The sequence below is a fragment of the Sminthopsis crassicaudata genome, chromosome 3 (genome assembly GCF_048593235.1).
Source record: "Sminthopsis crassicaudata isolate SCR6 chromosome 3, ASM4859323v1, whole genome shotgun sequence".
Lineage (NCBI taxonomy): Eukaryota > Metazoa > Chordata > Mammalia > Dasyuromorphia > Dasyuridae > Sminthopsis > Sminthopsis crassicaudata.
The window spans coordinates 58,871,868-58,893,253 of record NC_133619.1 but is presented as its reverse complement, the minus strand read 5'-3'; the positions used below and the strand labels follow the sequence as shown (position 1 = coordinate 58,893,253).

Sequence of the window (21,386 nt, the reverse complement as noted above, 5' to 3'; positions counted from 1 at the left end):
AATATATGTGTGCAGAACCGAATTTCTTATTGCACAGGAAGAGTTGGATTCAGAAGGTAAAAATAACCTGTGAATAAAAACAAAAATGCAAACAGTTTACACTCATTTCTCAGTGTTCCTTCTCTGGGTGTAGCTGATTCTGTCCATCATTGATCAATTGGAACTGAATTAGAGCTTCTCTTGTTGAAGGTACATGATTGACTCTTCTTGACCCCATTTGGGATTTTCTTAACAGAGGTGCTGGAGTGGTTTGCCATTTCCTTTTCCAGCTCATTTTACAGATGAGGAAACTGAGACAAACAGGATGATTTGCCAGGGTCAAGTATTTACCTTTAATTATCTGAGGCTGGATTTGAATTCATTCTAGGAGCAGCACTGCATCTAAACTATCCCACCTAGTTTGCCTGTAAATAACATAGTAGGTCCTTAATAAATGTTTATATAAGTTGATTCCTGGATAATTTATAAACATTTATTGAATGAATACTTCATTCAATAAATTTTATTTATAAATTTATATCTATATATAAATCATAATTTGTATAATGGTAATTTATAAATAAACAATTTTTTATTTATAAATAAACTTCATTCAAAGCAAGAATTCTTTTCTTGGTACAATGAATTTAAAAATCATGTAAGACAGAGTCTTTTTCTTATTGGACTTAATGTTTAATACCGTGCTTCTTTAGTGTTTATGTAGTCCTCCTGAGGTTTGTAGATCCCTTCTCAGTATAAGGTTTTTAAATGGATAAAATGAAATACATAGGATTATAAAGAAAATCAGTTATATTGAAAGTTAATAGATTCTAGGTTAAGAATATGTGGTTTAACAGGATGATATAATACATTAGAGAGTAAATAATAATAATAAATTATAAACAGTAAATGCGTACAAAGGTGCAAACAAGCACATACTTGACCTAACATTGTTGACTAGTTCTGTGAGGTCTCAGAGAAAAGAATGTCCTTAGGATATTTTCTTTGGACTGATTTTTATAAATAGAAGATTTATTCCTGAGCAGTCAAAATCTGAATTATAATTGTTAAATGTTTATATTTTATATCCATATGCATAAATTATGTAATACACAGATTTATGTGTATATACAAATACTATACTATATGTGTATATACAAATACAATACTATAAACATCTTTGTAGAAAAACAATGCATTGCAACAGGGGATGCAAATGTTGGGGATTTAATTAATCAAAACTGTAGGTAAGTAATGTTAGGTTGAGTGGGGTTGCTTCTATTCTTAGGAATTACATGTATCATCTCATCAGAATGTAAACAGTTTAACTTATTGAATCCCTTATGTTTTCTAATGGTTACCTTTTTTATATCTCTTGAGTCTTGTCACATTTTCTATTCAGTTTTGGTCTTTGCATCAGGAATGCTTAGAAATCCTCTACTTCATGAAAAGTCTGTTTTTTTCCCCCTGAAGAATTATACTCAGTTTTATACTTGGGAATTCTAGTTCCTTTGCCTTCTAGAATATCATATTTTAAGCCCTTTATTCTTTTAACATAGAAGTCTTGTGATTTGAACTTTGAATTTGGTTATAATATTCTTGGGAGTTTTCACTTTGGGATCTCTTTTTGGAAATGATGAATGATTCTTTCTATTTTACCCTCTGTTTCTATGATATCAATAGTTTTCCTTGATAATTTTTTGAAATATTAAATATAGATTTTTTTTTTGGTAATGGCTTTCAGGGAGTCAATTCTCAAATGATCTCTCCCAAGTGCCAGAGTTGAGAGAGATTGGTGGTTATAATGGATGTAACCCAATTGGAAAAGTATGAGGCATAGTGGGTCTTTTAATGCTGAAAGGGTGTGTGTGTGGGGGCGCTGGTATATGTGACTCATAGAATGAAGACGTTAGGAACAGTTTTTGTGGGATGTTGAGACAAATGTGAGCCCATTTGAGAATCGGTAAAAGACATGATAATCAAACTAATACCAAATTTGTGTGACTTTATTATATAGCTTGAATAGGAGCATAGAGGATAGGAGGCAGAGATAACTTATTGCTGGGATTTAAAGCATTAGAAAGATTTGAGGGAGTAAAATAAAACCAGATCTGGCATTGTCTGGGAAAAGACAGAGTAACTTGACGTTGGGATATTGAAAAATTAGGTTTAGGAAGTATATGGAATCATGGAAGATGAAGTTGTGGACATCTCTGTGTCTTAAGGTGGATAGAAGCTACAGATTATGAGGACTGATTTGCTGAAATGAGTGAGCAGTTATAACTAAGGGGGCATCAAGATGTATATTGAAGTCCTCAGATATGAAAGCAAGGGTTGAAGTGAAGAAGCTTAGGAACCAAGTGTCAGGCTTGAAAAAGGAGAGAGTTTGTCTTGCTAGCTGGTATATAGCAGGAAAGAGTCTGGACAAGGTGATGGGTAGTGTTGGCATTAGAAAGAAGGTCTAGAAATGGCAAAGAAGTAGTCCCAGAGTATTACTTGGAGGTCAAATATGCAGCCTAAAAGAATGGCTAAGCAGCATGGGGAGTGATGGGGTAAGGGGACATCCAGGTTTGTGAGAGTACAAGAAGATGGCATGATCTAAAGAAGTTTAAAATGAATGGAAAGTTATCAATAGAATAAGAATTTTAGAGATCCCAAGAGGGAGAAAAAAAGCTGGAGGAAAGGAACATAGCTGAGTCAGGTGAAGGGATTAAGAATCCAGTAGTGGCCAGTCAACAAGTGTTTTTTACGTTTTTAACTATGTGCTAACAGCTAAAGATACAAAAAAGCACAGAAGCAATCCCCGCCACCAAGAACTGCCCCTAAGAACCTCATATTCTAATGGAGAAATTGCAAAATTTGGGTATATGCAAGATAAGTAGGCTGAAGGTAATTTAAGAGGAAGAACCTTACCAGCAGTGTGTGCTTTGGCAGCCACTCAATGATTTTGATTTGATTTCTTTCCCGTTTAAGAGAGAGATGGTTGGTGGATGAGGAAGAAAAGAATTGGGCCTTGGGTTAAGTCATGATCTGATAGTCCTTGTTGATTATGATGGGCAGAGGTCTGATTGCCTACACAGGGATAACCTCCCCAGGCCTCTTTCCATTAATGAAGCCTGCTTGTCAATATGATTAAATGTAAAGCTAGACTAAGATTGATTACAGGAAACCTACTTAGCCATCTCACAGTAAGGATGCCTCTATATAGGAGAGGACTAGAGTTCCCAGTATGAGATTCTTGGGGACTTGCTATATACAAAGGGTGGGCTGTTGGCTGGTTAGTACAAAGTGGAGGGCTGGTTGTCTTCTTTGGTGTATCACTGCTACCCCCTAGAGGTAGCAGCAACTTTTTCTTCTAATTCTTTTCTCTGCAGAACTAGATCCTAAAGACACTTTTTGAAGTTCCATCTATAGACTTTTTAAAATGCCAAGACTAATAATTAGCCTTTTAGTCCTACTTAGGTAGCAGAGAGTTAAAAAACAAAACAAAAAAAAACTGGATGAGAAGTTAGGAAACCTGGTATTTTTTTGCCTAAATGTGCTACTGATTGTGCTGTATGACCTTATCAGCCACTTACACCTCAGTTCATTGATTTTAACAGATTTAGCACTTTGTCTATATATGTGTGAATGCATATGGCTATTTTACAACCCGTTTCCAGAAGTGATATATAATATATAATATATATATATATATATATATATATATATATATATATATATATATGTTTATGTATACATGTGCTTGCACACATGCTTTCTCACACCTGTACTCACATATAGCACTGCTGGGAATGAGGGTTATAAAATGATATCTGAACTTGATATATTTATAATCTTTCTGGCTAGTTAAGACAACTAGAAGTCAGGAGATTGGGTTTCTTATAACCAGCTGAGCCACTAATAATGTTGTGGTCTTGGGCAAATCCTTTTTCTCTGGGACTCACCTTCTCAAACAAGAAGAGTTGGATTTAGATGGATTTCTAAATCCCTTTTCATCCCTATTATGGGCTCTAATTGTTTAATATAAAGTGTAAATTTTATGTAGATATTTATGACCCTTCACAATTTTAGCTTTTCAGCATTATCTCATACTGTTCCCCTTTACATTGTAGCCAGTTTGGATTATGGTTGGCTTCTCTTCTGTTCTTCAGCCTTAGCTTACATTGTCCATCATACCTTGCTGTTTATTTCATCTCTACTAGTTGGAAAAGCCTCTTCTGCAGTTTTTATGGGGCCTTTCTTGGCACCCAAATCGCCATTCCCCCATCTCCTCCCCAAAAGAAAAAAGCTAAATTTTTTTTTCTCAAATTTCTCCTTTGCATTTGTGATATTTTCCTTACATCATAGTTACTTGTGTATCTAACTTCATCCTAAAACCACATCTTAATTTTTCTCTTATCCTAACTAGATTATGAATTCCTTAATAAGATTTATTGATCTTTTGTTTTCACTCAGCTATATCCAAATATACTGTTTACTCTTTCATTGTGACACATTTGTGTAAAGTATTTTACATCCTTGTACACTATTTTATAGCCATGTCCCTGTTTCTCTAAGAGAAAAGGAGAGGGATTCATTTCCTTATTTTATTTATACTGTATATCAATTGGACTGACTGGCTCCTAAGATTCTTTCTAGTTCTCAGATTCTTTGATTCTTTGGGGTTAAACTTAGTGATTGGAATTATAGTATTGTTTCATTTTACTATATTTTGTTTACATTGTTATATTTCTTGTATGTGTAATTGTTTCTACTTTACTTTTATCATCAGTTCATATTAGTCCTTGTTTCTCTGAATTACTTTTAGTTGTCTTATAATGGTACAATAACATTTCGTTGTTCTCTTATGTCTGATTTTTTGTTTTTTTGTTCTTTACTATCAAAAATAGTGCATCTTAAGAATATTTTCATGTGGGTGTGTGTATGTATCTATTTCTTAACCTATTCATCACCTCTTGGGACCAAATGAGTAGTGGTGGAACCATCTACTTTTAAATAATTTTTCATAATAATTGGACCAGTTCACAGTTCCAGCAATTGTTACCTCTCCAACACTAGCTATTTCTGTCTTTAGTCATCTTTGTTAATTTGCTGGATGTGAGAAGAAACTTTAGAGCTGCTGTAGAGTTCTCCTAGTTTACTTGAAAGTACTCTTTATATATGGCTATTAATAGATTACAGTTCTTTTTTTGGAGAATTATGTATTTCTCCTTTATCTACTTATTTGAAATTGCAACTTTGGGTCACAACACAGATTCATCATAGATATCAAACTTTTTGGAGATGTTTGATGTGAAGACTTTATTAAGTTGCTCATAATTTTTCTTTATGCTAGCTATATTGATTTTTAAAAAATAACATTTTCAACTTCATATAATCAGAATTTGTCTTCATGTAATCAGAATTTGTATATTTTATCTTGCTCTTTTTTATATTTTATTTGGTTAGAATTCTGTTAGCCATAGTTGGAAAAAGTAATTCCAGTTTCTTGCAGCTTTTTAAAATGATTTGACTGCATCTGTTTATTTTGAGAATCTGTTGGAACTTTTGATATATAGAATAGAATGCTGATCTAAAACTATTCTTTGCTGTTCAAATAAGAAATCTTCCCCAAGTATGTTGAACTCTGGACTTTACTTTGTTTCATTGTTGAACTTTTCTGGTTTTTTAACCAATATCTGAAAGTTTAGCTCATTTATCATTTTAAAACAATTAAAACAATTAAAACATTTCCTTCCATCTTACTCCTCCAGGTTTCATTAGCATTTTAATACCTTTTATGGTAAAGTGTGTTCTTGGGTCCATATTTAGTCTCTGGATAAATTAGAAATCCCCTGCTAGTGAGAGAAAAGATCAGAAGCGGGGGAAGCTTCTGCTAGAATCTATATAATTCTGTGTTTGCAGTTTGTGCTTTGCACTCCTCTGCTGATACCTTATCTGTTGGGAGTTGGCTTTTCTCCAAGATCATAATAAATCCATTTTTGCTTTTTACCTTGAAAGTCTCTGATTTTAATTTGGGTAAGGGTTACTGTCCCACATGTTGCTATATGCTTTCTTGTATTTATTTAAAATGTTTGTGTCATCATAGTGATAAATAGGTCTATATCTTTTCCTTTCTGCCTTTTTTCACTATTATGATCATACTTGTCTAATGAGGCATTTGATTGCTTTTTTCCTCCGAGTTTTTGGGAATTTATGTGTCATAGATCTTTTTTTTTAATTCAATTTTAATTTGAATTTCAAATTTTTTCTTCTTTACTCCCTTTATCACTCATTAAAGAATACATTAAGTCCAATATTATAAATCTTACACTTTTATATATATGAGATTGGGTACTTTTGATGTGAGAATTTAGGGTACCTCTGTTTGGGAATTAGCAAAGGTGCATTTACACTGAGAAGAAAATAACTTCATCAGTGGTCCAAGTCCAGAAAGGCAAATAGCTCCTGATTAGGAAATTAGCCAGGGTGAGTTAACACTGAGGGAAAAATATCTTCATCCTTGGGCGAAATCCTTTTAAGACTTCTGAAAAGATTTGGAGTTCAGAATCTCCTTTTATTAGCCTTTTGAGGTTTGGAGCTTCAATTTAATTCAAAATTGAATGAGATTACTTAACTGGAAGTTTGAGCCTCTCAAAAGGATGTTGATATGTCCCAGGCTGAGATTTCCAATTGAATGACATTATTTATCAGAATGGGTTCGGTCCCTCCCAGAGGTTGGGAGAGTTTGAGACTCAGAAATGCTTCCCCCCCCAAAAAAAAAAATTAAAAGGGGACACAATTTACAGCAGTTTTGAGATATATTTTCCTTTAAACTATTAGTTTTGCTGGTGATATAATTGTGATGATATATATATATATATATATATATATATGCATATATATTTATATGTATATCAGAGAGAGAGAGAGAAATATATAGATATAAATAATTCTTCTTGGCTTGTGACCATTTTACATTTCTCTTTGAAGCTTTACAAGAAGCTATTTTGTCTTCTGATTGTGAACCCAGAACTTCTCTCTTACCATAGAAGGTATCTATGGTCGGTTCTTTCTCTCTCTCTCTCTCTCTCTTTTTTTTTTTTTTTTTAAACTTATTCTTAAAAAAAAAAAAATAGCCCATTTCTTGGCTGTTAACTATATATGTCAAGAGTCAGGCTTTGCTCATGGGTAGGGGTTTATAGATTTTTCATGCTGTTGTGTTCTGGGCTCTATTTGGTGGCCTTTAACTTCTTAGTCCTTCTGATGAGGTTTAGATTTAGGGAACCAAAATGAAATTAGGGTTTCTGGTGGTCAGGGAGTTAAATGATAAGGTCTAGTGGCAGGTTCAGGGTTCAAGAAACCAAATGGAGAGGTTTGGCTCCCCTGCAACCCCTTGGGATTCGCCGCAAGGGTAGGGAGTTTTGGGGACTCCCTTCTGGCGGCAAAAAGGTTCTCTGTAAAGGAATTTACAGACCCGAAAACCTAGATTGATAAAAGAGGTTTATTATGGGGATTAGAAGTAAGGTTAAAGTCTGGTTAGGGAAATAGGTGAGGGTAAAGAGAGGATGGCATTGGAAAGAGTATTCCAGTGGACAAGAGACCCTTGGTGTGCCAAGCATAAGGCTGGCATGTTTGGAATCTCTGCAAAGAGAGGATTTTAATTTGGCTCTTTTATAATAGGGGACTTTGGCTACCAGCTGAAGGGGGCTCATGGGTGGTGTCCCAAGTTGTCTCTTAGCTGGGTTTCAGATTCAAGTGTTAGGATTACTAAGTGAGAACTGAGGTTTTCTGGACAATTACAAGGTGAGAACTCAGGTTGACTTGATAGAAGGAGCAAGCCCATTGGCTGAAGTGGTTCTTCCCAGAAGCCCTTGCATTATCCCACGCCCATTCTCTGGGAGAATAAAAGAGAGGACTCTCAGAGAAAGAAGAAGACTCTGAATTACATCTGGCTTGACGGGGCTCTCTGCAGGAAGGGAAGTCACTTCTTTGGACAAGAGTTAACAGCAACTGCCTGGAGACAACGGTTCGCTACAGGAAGAAGAATCTGTCTTAAAGATTTGAGTAGACACAGCAGATCTCTTCCCAGAGAGCGATCCAGCAGCTTCTGGAGACGACAGCTCGTTACAAATTGGCGTCCACACGTGGGGCAAGGACATTTGCTTATCCTGACAAGAAGAGCTAGACCAGACCTTCGCAATTTGGCGCCCGAACAGGGACAGACACAGTCCTGATTCCAGTGGAAAAGCTTCCAATCTAGATCTCAGTCTCTCTGACCCAGAACCGTGAGTAACGAGGAAACTTTGTTAAAGATTAAGTGAGCGTGCTAATAAATAAATAAGGAACTTAACTTGTTAAGGGCTAAACCAGGAATCTCTTATAGCTGAAATGGGGCAGATGTTAGCTATATTCAATCCCTGGACCTCAGCCGACTCATCCCCAGCCCCAGAAGCAACCTCAGCTCCACCCCCATTCAGGAGTGGTACTATAGAGAGTATAATCAACATAATTGAGGAGCAGAGTTTACTTGTAACCTGGGTACAGATTGCTAAACTCTTGGCTGCATTAAGACGCACATCCCCTTGGTTCTTAGAGGAAGAAAAGATAGATGTAGATAAATGGAAGCTAGTGGGATATGAAATGAAAGAATTTCAAGCAAAAAATGGGCCTCGTTCAACTTCTGCAGAAGTATTTTATATCTACAACATAGTTCAATTAGCCTTAAACTATCAAGCAAGTTGTAGGAGAAGGAAAAGTTCTAAAAATGAACAGAGGAGGAAGTGTGAGGAAAAAAGGAAAGATCAAGATCTTTCCCTAGAGCAAGAGGATTTAAATGAGGAATTATGGTATGATTCTCTTGAAGAAGCTTCAACCCTGCCTAGAGAACAGATTATTGACAGGCCCACATCAACCCCACCTTCAGAGATGGAGGAAGAAAGAGGGGAAGAGGCAGAAACACAAACAGAATTGCCTGTGAAGAAGCCTAAGCCTATGACAAGATTAGAAAAAGCATTGGTTAAAGCTAAGAGAGAAGGACAGGATATAAGTGATTTTATACATGCATATCCTGTGATTGAAAATACTGACTCTGTAGGTAAAAAAAGGAGAAGATATGCACCTTTAGATTTGAATAAAATTAAGGATTTGAAAAAAGGTTGTACCCTTTATGGGGCTACATCAGCTTATGTCAAAATGTTACTAGATGGTTTGTCTTATGAAGTCCTAACCCCGAATGATTGGAAATCCATAGCAAGGATATGCCTGGAACCTGGAGAAAATTTATTATGGCTTGCGGAATTTCATGAATTATGTAAAATTCAAGTCAGATGCAATTTGGAAATAGGAGTTAACACACAATTCACTTTTGAGCACTTGGCTGGTGAAGGTCGATATGGAGAGAATTCGGAACAGATTAATTACACCATGACAATATATGAACAAATTGCTAAGGCTGCAATAAAAGCTTGGGGTGTCCTTCCTGGACAGAAAGATCGTGGAGAGGCTTTCACTAAAATACAGCAAGGTCCCAATGAACCTTTTGCAGATTTTGTGGGACGTTTGCAAACTGCTGTCAAAAGAACTATTGGAGAAAATTCAGCTACAGAAATAATGACCAGACATCTGGCTAAGGAAAATGCCAATGAGATTTGCAAAAGAATTATATGGGGATTAGACAAAGATGCTCCTTTAGAGGAGATCATAAGACGCTGTGCTACAGTGGGAACAAATGCTTTTTACACCGGGACAATGATGAATGTGGAAAGGCAGGGTCCCTCCTGGCAAGGGCCTTCTAGAGAAACTCGGCGATGTTTTCAATGTGGAAAAATTGGGCATCTAAGAGCTCAGTGTAGGTATGGAGATACAGTGAGAAGACAGGATGAAAGAAGACCTAAAACCCCATGTCCAAAATGCAACAGAGGATTCCATTGGGCATCAGAGTGTAGAATAATTCAGGGAAATGGGATGAGGGGCCCAGGTCCAGGGCCCCAGGCAAAAAAGACTTGGGGCATGATGGCAGCTGATGTTACATCCAAAGAACCTTTAGAAGGCCAGGACTCTGATTTAATCAACCAGCAGAAAAGCAATCACATGGCAGAAAGGGATTACCTGATAAGTGAGTCAAAAGGCAATCAGATTGCAAAAATGGATTACACTTGGGGAGAATACAGGCCTTTTAAACCAACAGGGCTGTGTCCAGTGCAAACAATTCCAATGTAATTGCCAGATGATGAGAAGAGATTTAGAAAGTAGTAAATAGAAGGTAATTAGATAGGTTAACTGCCTGGGAGAGAGGGTTTGCTTGTATTTCTTCATCAGGAGAAGGAATCAGATGGGTGCCAACGAGTCATATTCGCCTTGTCCATCAGAGAGAGACAGAAAAAGAGAAAGGCCTCAAAATAAAGGAGAAGATCTAAGAAACATCTGACACTGAAAAAGCATGGATAATAAGAAGACTGTTAAAGAACTTTAAAAACCAGCAGGAATCATTGGACTTCCTCACACAAGATGAGACTAATGGACAATGGACTTATGGACATTTATAAATTTTCAATTTATGATTATGTTATATACTTCTAGCATGTGTTACGTTACTATGTTACTATGTGCTTATGTAATTTATGTAATTATCTGTAATACTTCCCATATTGATGGATTTATGTTTCAAGGTCATTTATGTAATTATCTGTAATACTTCCCATATTGATGGATTTATGTTTCAAGGTCATGACTGTCCTATGTTCTAAATCAAAAGAAAGGGGGAGATGTTAGGATTACTAAGTGAGAACTGAGGTTTTCTGGACAATTACAAGGTGAGAACTCAGGTTGACTTGATAGAAGGAGCAAGCCCATTGGCTGAAGTGGTTCTTCCCAGAAGCCCTTGCATTATCCCACGCCCATTCTCTGGGAGAATAAAAGAGAGGACTCTCAGAGAAAGAAGAAGACTCTGAATTACATCTGGCTTGACGGGGCTCTCTGCAGGAAGGGAAGTCACTTCTTTGGACAAGAGTTAACAGCAACTGCCTGGAGACAACGGTTCGCTACAGGAAGAAGAATCTGTCTTAAAGATTTGAGTAGACACAGCAGATCTCTTCCCAGAGAGCGATCCAGCAGCTTCTGGAGACGACAGCTCGTTACATTCAAGCTAGAATTTGAATTGAATTCAGTGATTTTCAGGACTGAGCCAATCCCACCCAGATAACAAGGAACTGTTTGTCCTTCTAAGTGGGATTCCCTCACTGAAGCAGAGTTGAAGGAGATTTTCTCCTATAAGAACTTTCAGAGTTTCTGAGTCCCCTCTTCACTTCCAGTGAAGGCCAGGTGTTTTGAGGCCAGGTGTTGTCACTGCTCCTCCAGTTTGGTTTGAATTTATAAACTAACAGGTAGTCTTCTTCCTCAGCTGTGACTACTATCCCCTTCTTGTGGTCATTAAGATGGCTCCAAGCCCACTCCTCTGCCCAAACCAGGGACTCTCTTGTAAATGACAACCAGTCAGGCCTCTGCCTCTGCAACCACATTAAATGGGTTGTATGCTTACCCTTCATAGACTGAGTCTGGTCAGCATGTGTGGCCTCTTATCCAAAACCAGCAGAGGACTGCCGCAATCTTCCTCTGAACAGCTTATTGGATCCCCAAACTGAAAAGTCCTGGTAAAGTAAGGCTGCTGACTTATACAACTGTCACCAAGGGCTTTTGCAGGTTTTTGATTTGGCAGGCAGTACCTGCCAGACTATCACTGGGGAAGGTCAGATCTTTTCTGAGAGTTCTCCCAAGTTGCCTTGGTTTAAATAACTGTTTTAATTAATTAATCATCATTGTTATTTTAAATGACTTACTTGCCCTGTGTCACACAGCTAATAAGTGTCAAATGTCTGAGATTAGATTTGAAGTAAAGTCCTCCTGCATTCTATCCACTCTGCCATCTAGCTGCCCAGTAAATTAATTTAATTCATTCTGCTGCTGTAAAATTTACTTTTAAGGTACTACTTTAAATTATTTCAGAGAGCCCCAGGTAGTTTCTTGCCTTGTTCTGCCATTGTCCCAGAATTCCTTTAGCATTTTTGAATTTTAGATTTACTATTCTTATATTACCAGACCTCAGATAGAAGCTTTGTGACCTTAGGCAAGTCATTTAAGCTCTGTTTGCTTTAATTTTTCTAAAGTGTAAAATGGGGATGATAATAGAACCTCCCTTGTAGGGTTGCTGTGAGAAATGAGAAATGTAATGTGCTTTGGTACAAGTCTTCTTACAGATGTTTGTTCTAGTTGTCAGCACTTCCATATTTGAGTGGCTACATTATTTATTTTTTTACTGGTACCTTTTGTTTTTTATTTCACCTATATTTCCAAGTGGAATTATAGTTTTGCATACTGACTTGTTTAATCAATTTGGCTAACTGTTCTCTTCTAGACAAAGGAACTGTTGTTTTTCCAAAGAACCACATTGTCTTCAAAACCACCAAATTTGTTAAGTCTTGTCTAATTCTTAGTGATCCCATTTGGATTTTCTTGGCAGCTCATTTTACACATGTGAATTAAACTAAACTGAGAGTTAAGTGCCTTTCCCAGTCACACAGCTAGTCTGAGGCCAGATTTGAACCATGACCTGTCACACTGTCCAGTCTGGCCACTCTGCCATCCAGCCATTATTTCTTGTAAAGAAACCCTGCTGAAGATTATTAATACAAATTTAAGAGACTTAAAAATAATGTATATTATTAGATACATAGATAATTTGCTATTTATTTTGCAAGATAGGAAGATTGAGATGAGAATTAAGCTTATTAAATGTTTCATATTAATCAATTCTACCTGACCAAACCCGTGGACTTTTATTATCTTTGAGTCCTGAAAAGCAGTAAAGAAATTATATTCTGATTGAGCAAAAGAATTAACCACTAAAATAACTTTTTGCCAAAACTTCGAGTCACAGTGATGGCTGTTTTCCACTTCAGGCTGATGAGGCTTACAACTTCTTAAAATAGTTAATTTTCTATTTTAGAATATGAATTGAATTTTCAATGAATTTTATTTCAAAAGAGGCTATTAACATTTTTTAATGGAACTCTATGTATCCATAAAATGCTGGGGGTATACTGGGAGGCAAAAAGAAATAGCCAATTTGGGGTTGTAAGAGTTGGCTTTGAATTAAATGATAGAACACTTAATGACCTTAACGATATCATTTGACTTTGCCGGGTTACAGTAAAAGGAAGAAGTTGTATTTGGATTCGAAGATTAATTCTATTCCCTGCTTCTATGCTAGCTAGCTACAAAATGCAGTTTTGAGGCCAGAGGGACAGCCAGAGCTTCAGGAGGTAGTAAGTCCCGGATGAGTCCCTGACCACTTGGATAAGCCAAGATGCCCTCTGGGCAACAACAGCTCTTTTAAGCTTATAAATTTCAAGTCCGTGTATAGAGCTCTCAGCATGTTTGAAACTATTATTAGGACCTGCATAAAACAAAAACGAAAATACCCTCCCAAATTGCTTTTAGCACTTTTTTTTGGCCTGAGATTTGGGGATGACAAATTTAGTTACTCCAACTCCGACACACTATTATCTGAAGCACCTTTCACTTCACTAGACAAGGCTTTCAGAATCTTCCTCACAATGAAAATTATACGGATTGTTTTTTCATCAGTAATGCCACGTGTTTCCAGGCCAAACTGCAATTTTTTTTTAGCTTTGTCACATGGAATTTGTATGTCTGTGCCCTGGGAGAGAACGGAAGGGGAAACAGATGAACCTGGATCTGGGGACTGCGGCGCCATTATCTCGAGGTCCATCCCGCCCCTTCGGAGCGCCTTTAGGGAAACCCCTGCCCCCTCCGCCTTCGTCATTAAAGCCACGGGCGCGGGGTGGGGTGAGGGGCGGGGCCACGGGCTTTGTTGAGCTCGGAGGCCTTCTCCTTCCCCTTCCTCTCCTGTTTCCCTCCCCTTTACCCTCTCGTTTCCCTCCCCTTTCCCTTCCTTTTTCCCTTTCTCTTCCCCCCTTCTCTTTTCCTTTCCGCTTCTTCCTTCCCTTTCCTCTTTCCTTCTTCCCCTCTTCCCCCTCCCCTTTCTCCACCCTCTCAGTCTTCCCCAAGCCCTCCTTTCCCCAAGCTCACTTACCCTAACCCCTCCCTTCCCAAATCCCCCTCTCAAACCTTCGAGTTCCGCCTGCCTCCTGGGGCTGGTTTGGAACCCGCTCAGAGCGTTCGGTCCCATGTGTGATGCCTGTGATGCGGGTGGCGGGCGGGTGGGGGCCCTGGCCGGAGCCGGAGCCCCCGGAGCCCCCGCCGTGGGGACGGCCGGTGCCGTGGAGAGGCTGGCCAGCATGTGTCCGTTACGCTCTTCCGACGTGTGAGTTTACTGGCTCTCTGTAGCCGCCGCTCCACTCGTGTCCTAGCGTGAAATAAACGTGCCTTACTTTGTACTGAGTCCGACGGAGCGTCTGAGATGATGTTTTCGACGCGTTACTTTTGGGGAATAGGAATTTCCTAGGGTTTTTGTTGACAATTTTTTTTTGGGAAATGAATTTACATGTAGGAGGAATTGGAGGATCTTCAATTTACTGTTGAGATTGTTAGCATTTTGAAAAATTAGAAATTATTTACTTGGAAGTGATTAAGCTGTTAAAAACACACACAATTTTTTTTTCTACAACCTGATCTTTTACAATTATATGAATTGATATATGCTTTATTTCCACAAATATATTTTCCTCTTCAGTCTACTGAGGGACAGTCAAAAATCTCTTTAAAGAATTTGAGCGAAAAATATAAGCTTAGACTAGGTATGCATTGAGTATTTTAAAAATTCGTGCTCATCTACATTATTCTCCTGTATTGATATTTGTAGAAAGGCAGCTCTGCAAAGTATGGTAGAAGAAATGTTGAAAGTGAGATCTGAAGAGAGGGGTCACCGGACTTTAACCAAGTTTAACTTAGTTTACTTGTCAACCTTTCTGTTTTGTGTTACTTGTTTACAAATGCCCAGGATCACACAGCTAGCTGTGTCTGATGTTGAATTTGAACTCTGTCCTCTTGACTCAGTTCTCTATCCACATATTGAGTCCCTTTTCTTATAAGATGGTGAAAATCAAATGAGATGTTAAGTGCTTTGTTACCATATACCATTCTTGCTTAAATCTAGTTATGGAATACAGTGGAAGACAATAATAAGCCATAATTATTATAGTATATATATATTATATATATATTATTAATACTCATGCTGTCTTACATTATCTATGAGGTAATTCTTTTGATGTGATGCTTTAGTTGGTTTTGTATGTTATGCCTGAATCATCTTGTAATTTTGATGTTTATGTTGATATTTGAAGTGACTACGAGACCACCTTTTACTCTTTGTTGTTGTTTGTTGTTGTTGTTGTTGTTGTTGTTGTTGTTGTTGTTTTTCTGAGGCAATTGGGGTTAAGTGACTCGCCCAGAGTTCCATAGCTGGGAAATGTTAAGTGTCTGAGGCCAGATTTGAACCGGGGTCCTCCTGAATTCAAGGCTGGTGCTCTATCCACTGCGCCACCTAGCTGCAGAGGGTTAAAAAAATCTTTTTTTGGGGGGGTCTAGTTTATAGTGCCACTGTAATTTCTGCCATATTTATAGGGATATCTGCATTCCCTCCAGTGGTACATATTGTAACTCACACATACGATCTCATTGTTTATGGTTGTCATGTATGTTGTCTTAACAAATCTCTACTTGGGAGTCCACCCAGTTCCTAATGCAGCATTCAATCTATGCATCCATCTTTTATTCCTTGCTTTTCAATATCTAGGTAGCCTATTTCTTTTTCCAGTTATAAGTAGTATTTGTAATTTGCTGTTGTCTATGGCCACCATGCTTCTCTTCATGACATTTAGATGGCATAATTTTGATTGCTTAGAAATTGTGCTATTCCATGAGTTAAAATATAGCTACATTGAAACAAATATTTGTGTTAAAAAGAGGGAAATTTATTTCAGAAATAAACCTAGGTGCCACCAAAAGTGAATTACAATTTTTCAAATGCAATCTAGTTTTCTCTCTTCTATTTGGTAGTGCTTTCAAATATTCTTGAAGTTTCCTTTTTCTATCTTTTATTCTTTAAAGTTATTTATATAGATAGATATCTGGTATAGAACTATTTTATTTGGAAAAAAGAAGAAATCCTATTTAGGATTCAAAAGCCAGTCATCCTTTTCTTTTCTTAAGCCTTCTTGCAGAAAATGAAACTTTGCTGAGTATATAATATGTATATTTTCTGATAGTTTCTTAAAATGAACTGATCAATTAGTGGCTTCTCAATTTCTACAGGATAATGGCCAAAATCATTATTCTTGCATACATATACTTCCATTTTGCCACCATTCTAATTGTCCTGTTTCATTTCAGACTGTTCTTGTGCTCTACTGAAACTAGCTAGTTGGATTTCCTCTATGCAAACTTAAGGAGGATTCATTCCACTGTGTCCTCTTTGTTCCACATTTTTGCCTATTGTTTAAGGCCAAATTCAAGGTTTTCCTCTTAGGAACCCTTTCCTGACTACAGTTTTTCTTTCTTATGAATTTATAACTCTTCATATATATTATTTGAAATTTTTTCTAACCAAATTCAAAGTTTCTTGAGGGCACGGGGTCATCTTATACTTTTATATTTCATGATATCTTGTTCTTTGTAACTTATGTAAAAATTGACCAAAAAAGGTTAGCTAATTTTGGTGAGATTTTTTCTGAAACATGAATTACTCTATGTTAAATATATTGCTTATATATGAACAAAATAACATAGTCTAAATATCAAGTTCATGTAAAAAGATATGTTCCTTGAGAACTTTGTAGATCACAACATAGCATCATTTTCATTCTTTTTGTTCTTTGCTCGCATTTTATTTCTCTTTTTTCTTTTTGATCTGACTTTTTTCTTGTGCAGCAAGGTAATTACATAAGAATGTATGCATATATTGGATTTATTTTTTAACCGTGTTTAATGTATGTTGGATTACTTGCTGTTTAGAGAAAGGGATGGGGAAAAGGGGGGAATTGGAAAACAAAGGTTTTGCAAGACTTAGTGTTGAAAAATTGTTCATGCATATGTTTTGAAAACAAAAAGCTTTAGGGGGCAGCTAGGTGGCACAGTGGATAGAGCACCAGCCCTGAATTCAGGAGGACCCGAGTTCAAATGTGGCCTCAGACATTTAACACTTCCTAGCTCTGTGACCCTGGGCAAGTCATTTAACCCCAGCCTCAGGGGAAAAAAGAAAAAGAAAATAAAAAGCCTTAATTAAAAAAAAAAAAAAAAAAGTTCAGAGATAAAATATTCAAAACAGAGTTTGTCAGCTTTGTTCTTCAATCCAACTTCCACTTCTAACTTCAGATTTGGTTACTTTATTGCTTTGTTACTAAATTACTGTTAAATCACTTGCAAAGTTTTCTTTGATATTTTTCCCCTCAAGAGGAAATTATCATCTAATTTAAGTGACTTGCCCAAGGTCACACAGCTAGAAATTGTATCTTCAGGGCCCCTGCTTTATTTACTATACCATCTAGCTGCTCCCCAGAGTTTTCTTACTAACAAAATAGAAGTATGCCTGATAATCCACAAATTAGGAAAGAATTAACGATGTTAACAATTAAAAAATTAAAAGTTTAACAGTTTTTTTTTTTTTTTTTTTTTTTTAACCACTGTTGCTGCTAAATAATGAAACTTCTGAATTTTAAAGCTCTGACTTTCTTTGGACCTTTTTTATAGCTTTCTGTGAAAATGAGTACTTTCTAGAGTGTTGAGGCTTTTGTACTCAAGATTATTGAGCTTTTATATGTAATTCACTGGTTAGTTGATTGATGCTATAGTTAAAGTGAAAAGGAAGAGAAGATAATTGGAATGGAGACAGCATGTTTGTTTGTCTGTTTAAAAATATACATTGAATTACCTAATTGATACTAAATAATTGTTTAAAGTATATTTAAAAGATCTAAACTTTAAAGTAACTTTTTTTTTTCCCCTTTTCTTTAGATTCTTCCTGAACTCCATTATTCTAACTTGTGAGCAGTTATGAGTACCCCAGGAGCTTCAGCAACAGCCACAATGAAGCTAAAACAGAATATCAACCCTATTCTTTTATGTTTAATAAACTTTGTAATTTTGGTCTACACTATTTTAACGTACATTCCATTTTACCTTATATGTGGATCAAGGCAAGCAAGATCCAATCAACTTAAAGCAAAGCCTGTAAATAGACAGCCTAATGCAGCATACCGCTCTATTAATAGCTTGTATGGTTTGGCGTCAGTGCTTTATCCTGGATGTGATACGCTAGATAAAGTTTTTAAGTATGCAGAAATCAAATTTAAAGAGAAAAGGCTTCTGGGAACACGTGAAGTACTAATTGAAGAAGATGAAGTACAGCCGAATGGAAAAATTTTTAAAAAGGTAAGCAGGGCTTTATTTCTAATAAATCTGCAGATAAAATATTATGTTAGCCATGAGGACTGAAGGGTTTTGCTTATGCAGGTTTTGGAAGTTTTAGAACTAGAGGAAATGACTAGCTTTTTGTGACTTTTTAATGTCTTTACTTTAGCCATTCACTCAGTATGTTGGGGTTTGGATTCCAACCACAAAATGGATTATAGCTAATCTGTAAGTGGTCTTATGTATGGGGTCTTCTGAATATTTAAGGAAGATGGCTCCATAGGCCCTAATTGTTACAGATTACTCCAATATTTGAAGTGTCTGAAGGAGCAAATATAAAATATTCTGGTTGACATTTGTAGCCCATCACAATTCCCTCCTACCTTTTCAGTCTTACTCCTCAAAACCTATTTTTCCATCAAATGATTCTGACATTTTGGCCTATTCAACCAAAAGCTCCTGTCGGTTCTAAGCACTAAGGTTAGAGTATTCTTTTCTCTTCCCCTAGACCTATTGATCTCCCAATTAAAATTCCATCTTCTGAAGGAAGCCTTTCCCAACCCCTCTTAATTCCACTGCCTTCTCTCTGTTAAAATTATTTCCAATTATGCTTATAGTTTGCTTTGTATATATTTGCTTTTTTGTCTCCCATATTAGATTGTAAGCTACTTCAGGGCGGGGATTGTCTTTTACATCTTTTTGTATCCTCTATATTTAGTTAATAAAAATTTAATAATTGAGTGATGGATGAATTTGATTAGCAGGAATGTGGAACTCTTAGGAGTTTCTTGTTAGTCTGATAATTTTACTCTTGCAAACCCTGGAAAAGGGATGATGTACTGTCAGAGGTCAGAGAGAAGTAAGCTTTTATTTCTTAACTTCTGTATTCATTTCTACATTGTTAAAATGAAATAGTATTCTAAAATGTGTTTCCTCATTTGCTAGTAATTTGAACTGTATAGCAGATTGTGTGTGTGTGTGTGTGTGAGAGAGAGAGATTAAGTGACTTGCCCAGGATCACACATCTAGGAAGTGTTAAGTATCTGATACCAGATTTGAACTCAGGTCCTCCTGACTTCAGGGCTGGTGCTCTATCCACTACTTACCATAGCTTCCCCCCCCCCAAAATAAAAAAAATAATAAAAAAAGAGGTCCCTTATTAGAGAAATTTGTAATTACCCTTCTCCCTATCTCCCCTTCCCCCCCCCCCCCCCAGTTTCTTTTCTCCTCCTGACTTGGCTGCATTGGTTTTGTTTGTGTAAAACCCTTTCAGTGTAGTCAAAATGATCCTATTTTAACACATTTTAAACATATTATCTCCCTTTTGTTTGGCCATAAATTCTTCCCCTTATTTATCCATCAATCTGACAGGTAAAATATTCAATGCTCATCTAATTTGCTTTTGGTATCACTCCTTATGTCTAAAAATCATATTTCCATTTTGACCTTGTTTTGGTATTGGGTGTGAAATGTTAGTATACACCTAGTTTCTGCTTTTTTGTTCTCCCAATAATTGTCAAATTCTTGCCCCAGAAGCTTGGATCCTTGGGTTTATCAAATACTAGATTACTATGATCATTTATTAATGTTTCTTATGTACCTAATCTATTTCAGTGATCCACTACTCTTTCTTAGTCAGTACTTGATTGTTTAGAAGTATTATTGATAAAATGTGACATCTGGTACTGTTGAGCTGCCTTCCTTCATATTAAAAAAAATTTTTTTTTTCTTGGTATTCTTGACCTTTTGTTCTTCCAAAGAACTTTTTTTCCTTGCTCTATAAAATAATTTTTTGATAGTTTGTTATGTAGCTGAGTAATTGTTATATAGAAGTCATTTTTATTATATTGACTCATCCTACCCATGAACAATTTATGTTTTTCCATTTGTTTATTTCAGATTTTATTTGTTTGAAAAGATTACATAATTGTGTTCAAATAGTTCCTGAGTGTATCTTGGCAGGTAGACTATGTTTTATATGTCTGCAGTTATTTTAAATGGAATTTCTTTTACTTTCTCTTGTTGCTGGACTTTTTGGGTTGATTCTATACTATCCATATCTTTCTACAAAAAGTGATCCTTTTGTTTCCTCATTGCTTGTTGTAATACCTTCATTTTTTTTTCCCTCATTGATAAAGCTAGCATTTCTAGTACAACATTGAATGAGTTTTGATACTGAGGACCCTTGTTTCATATTTGATTTTATTGGGAAGGTTTCTAGTTTATTCTTGCTACAGATAATACTTGCTGATGGTTTTAGATGGATTTTACTTCTCATTTTAAGAAAAGATCTGTTTATTACTTTTTTTTTTAGTACTTTTTAATAGAAATGATTTTTATATGTTATGTTAGCTTTTTTCCTACATCTATTGAATTAGTCTTTTTTTTTTTTTTTTTTTAATTGGTATGGTGTATTCCTAGTTTAAATCCCATATGGTCATAAAGTGTATGATCTTTGCTATGTTGTGTAGTCTCTTTTCTAGTACTTTAAAATTTTTACATCAGTGTTCAATCGGGAAATTGATTTATAGTTTTCTTTCTCTGTTTTAATTCTTCCACATTTATATCACAAAAGAATTTTGGTGTAGGACTCTGCCTAATTTTTTCCCAAATAATTTATATAGTATTGAAATGAATTGGTAGAATTCACTTGGGAATCCATGTAGTTTTGGAAATTTTTTTTCTTAGAAAATGCATTGATAGCTTGTTCAATTTCTTTATCTAGGATGGAGCTACTAAGTATTCTATACCATCTCCTTTTGTTTTGGGTAATTGATATTTTAATCATCTACTTCACTTAAATTTATGTAAGTTGGTAAAATAGTTCCTTTAATTTCATTTTCATTGATGATAAATATGACCAATTTCATTTTTGATACTGTTTTTTTTTTCTTAATCAAATTAACCAGTGGTTTATGTTTTGTTCTCCCTCTCTCCCCATTTTCATTTTATTTATTTATTCGATTTCTTTTAATTTTATTCATCACTTTTAATTTTTAAGATTTCTAGCTTGGTTAATTAATAGGGGATTTCTT

At 36.1% G+C, this 21,386-nt stretch overlaps 1 protein-coding gene across 9 annotated transcripts in view; it reads left to right on the top strand.

The window, feature by feature from the left end:
• ACSL3 (acyl-CoA synthetase long chain family member 3) overlaps positions 1 to 21,386 on the top strand; it is a 68,498-nt gene that overhangs the window by 13,076 nt on the left and 34,036 nt on the right. For 6 of the 9 annotated variants that reach the window (XM_074298614.1, XM_074298616.1, XM_074298610.1 and 3 more), the window contains exon 2: positions 17,956 to 18,372. In XM_074298614.1, the coding sequence (XP_074154715.1) occupies positions 17,995 to 18,372 (378 nt within the window). In that variant the 5' untranslated portion in view covers positions 17,956 to 17,994. Of the gene's footprint in view, positions 1 to 14,165; positions 14,306 to 17,927; positions 18,373 to 21,386 lie in introns of those variants that run through there. The other 3 variants (XM_074298617.1, XM_074298611.1, XM_074298615.1) reach the window with 2 other exon arrangements.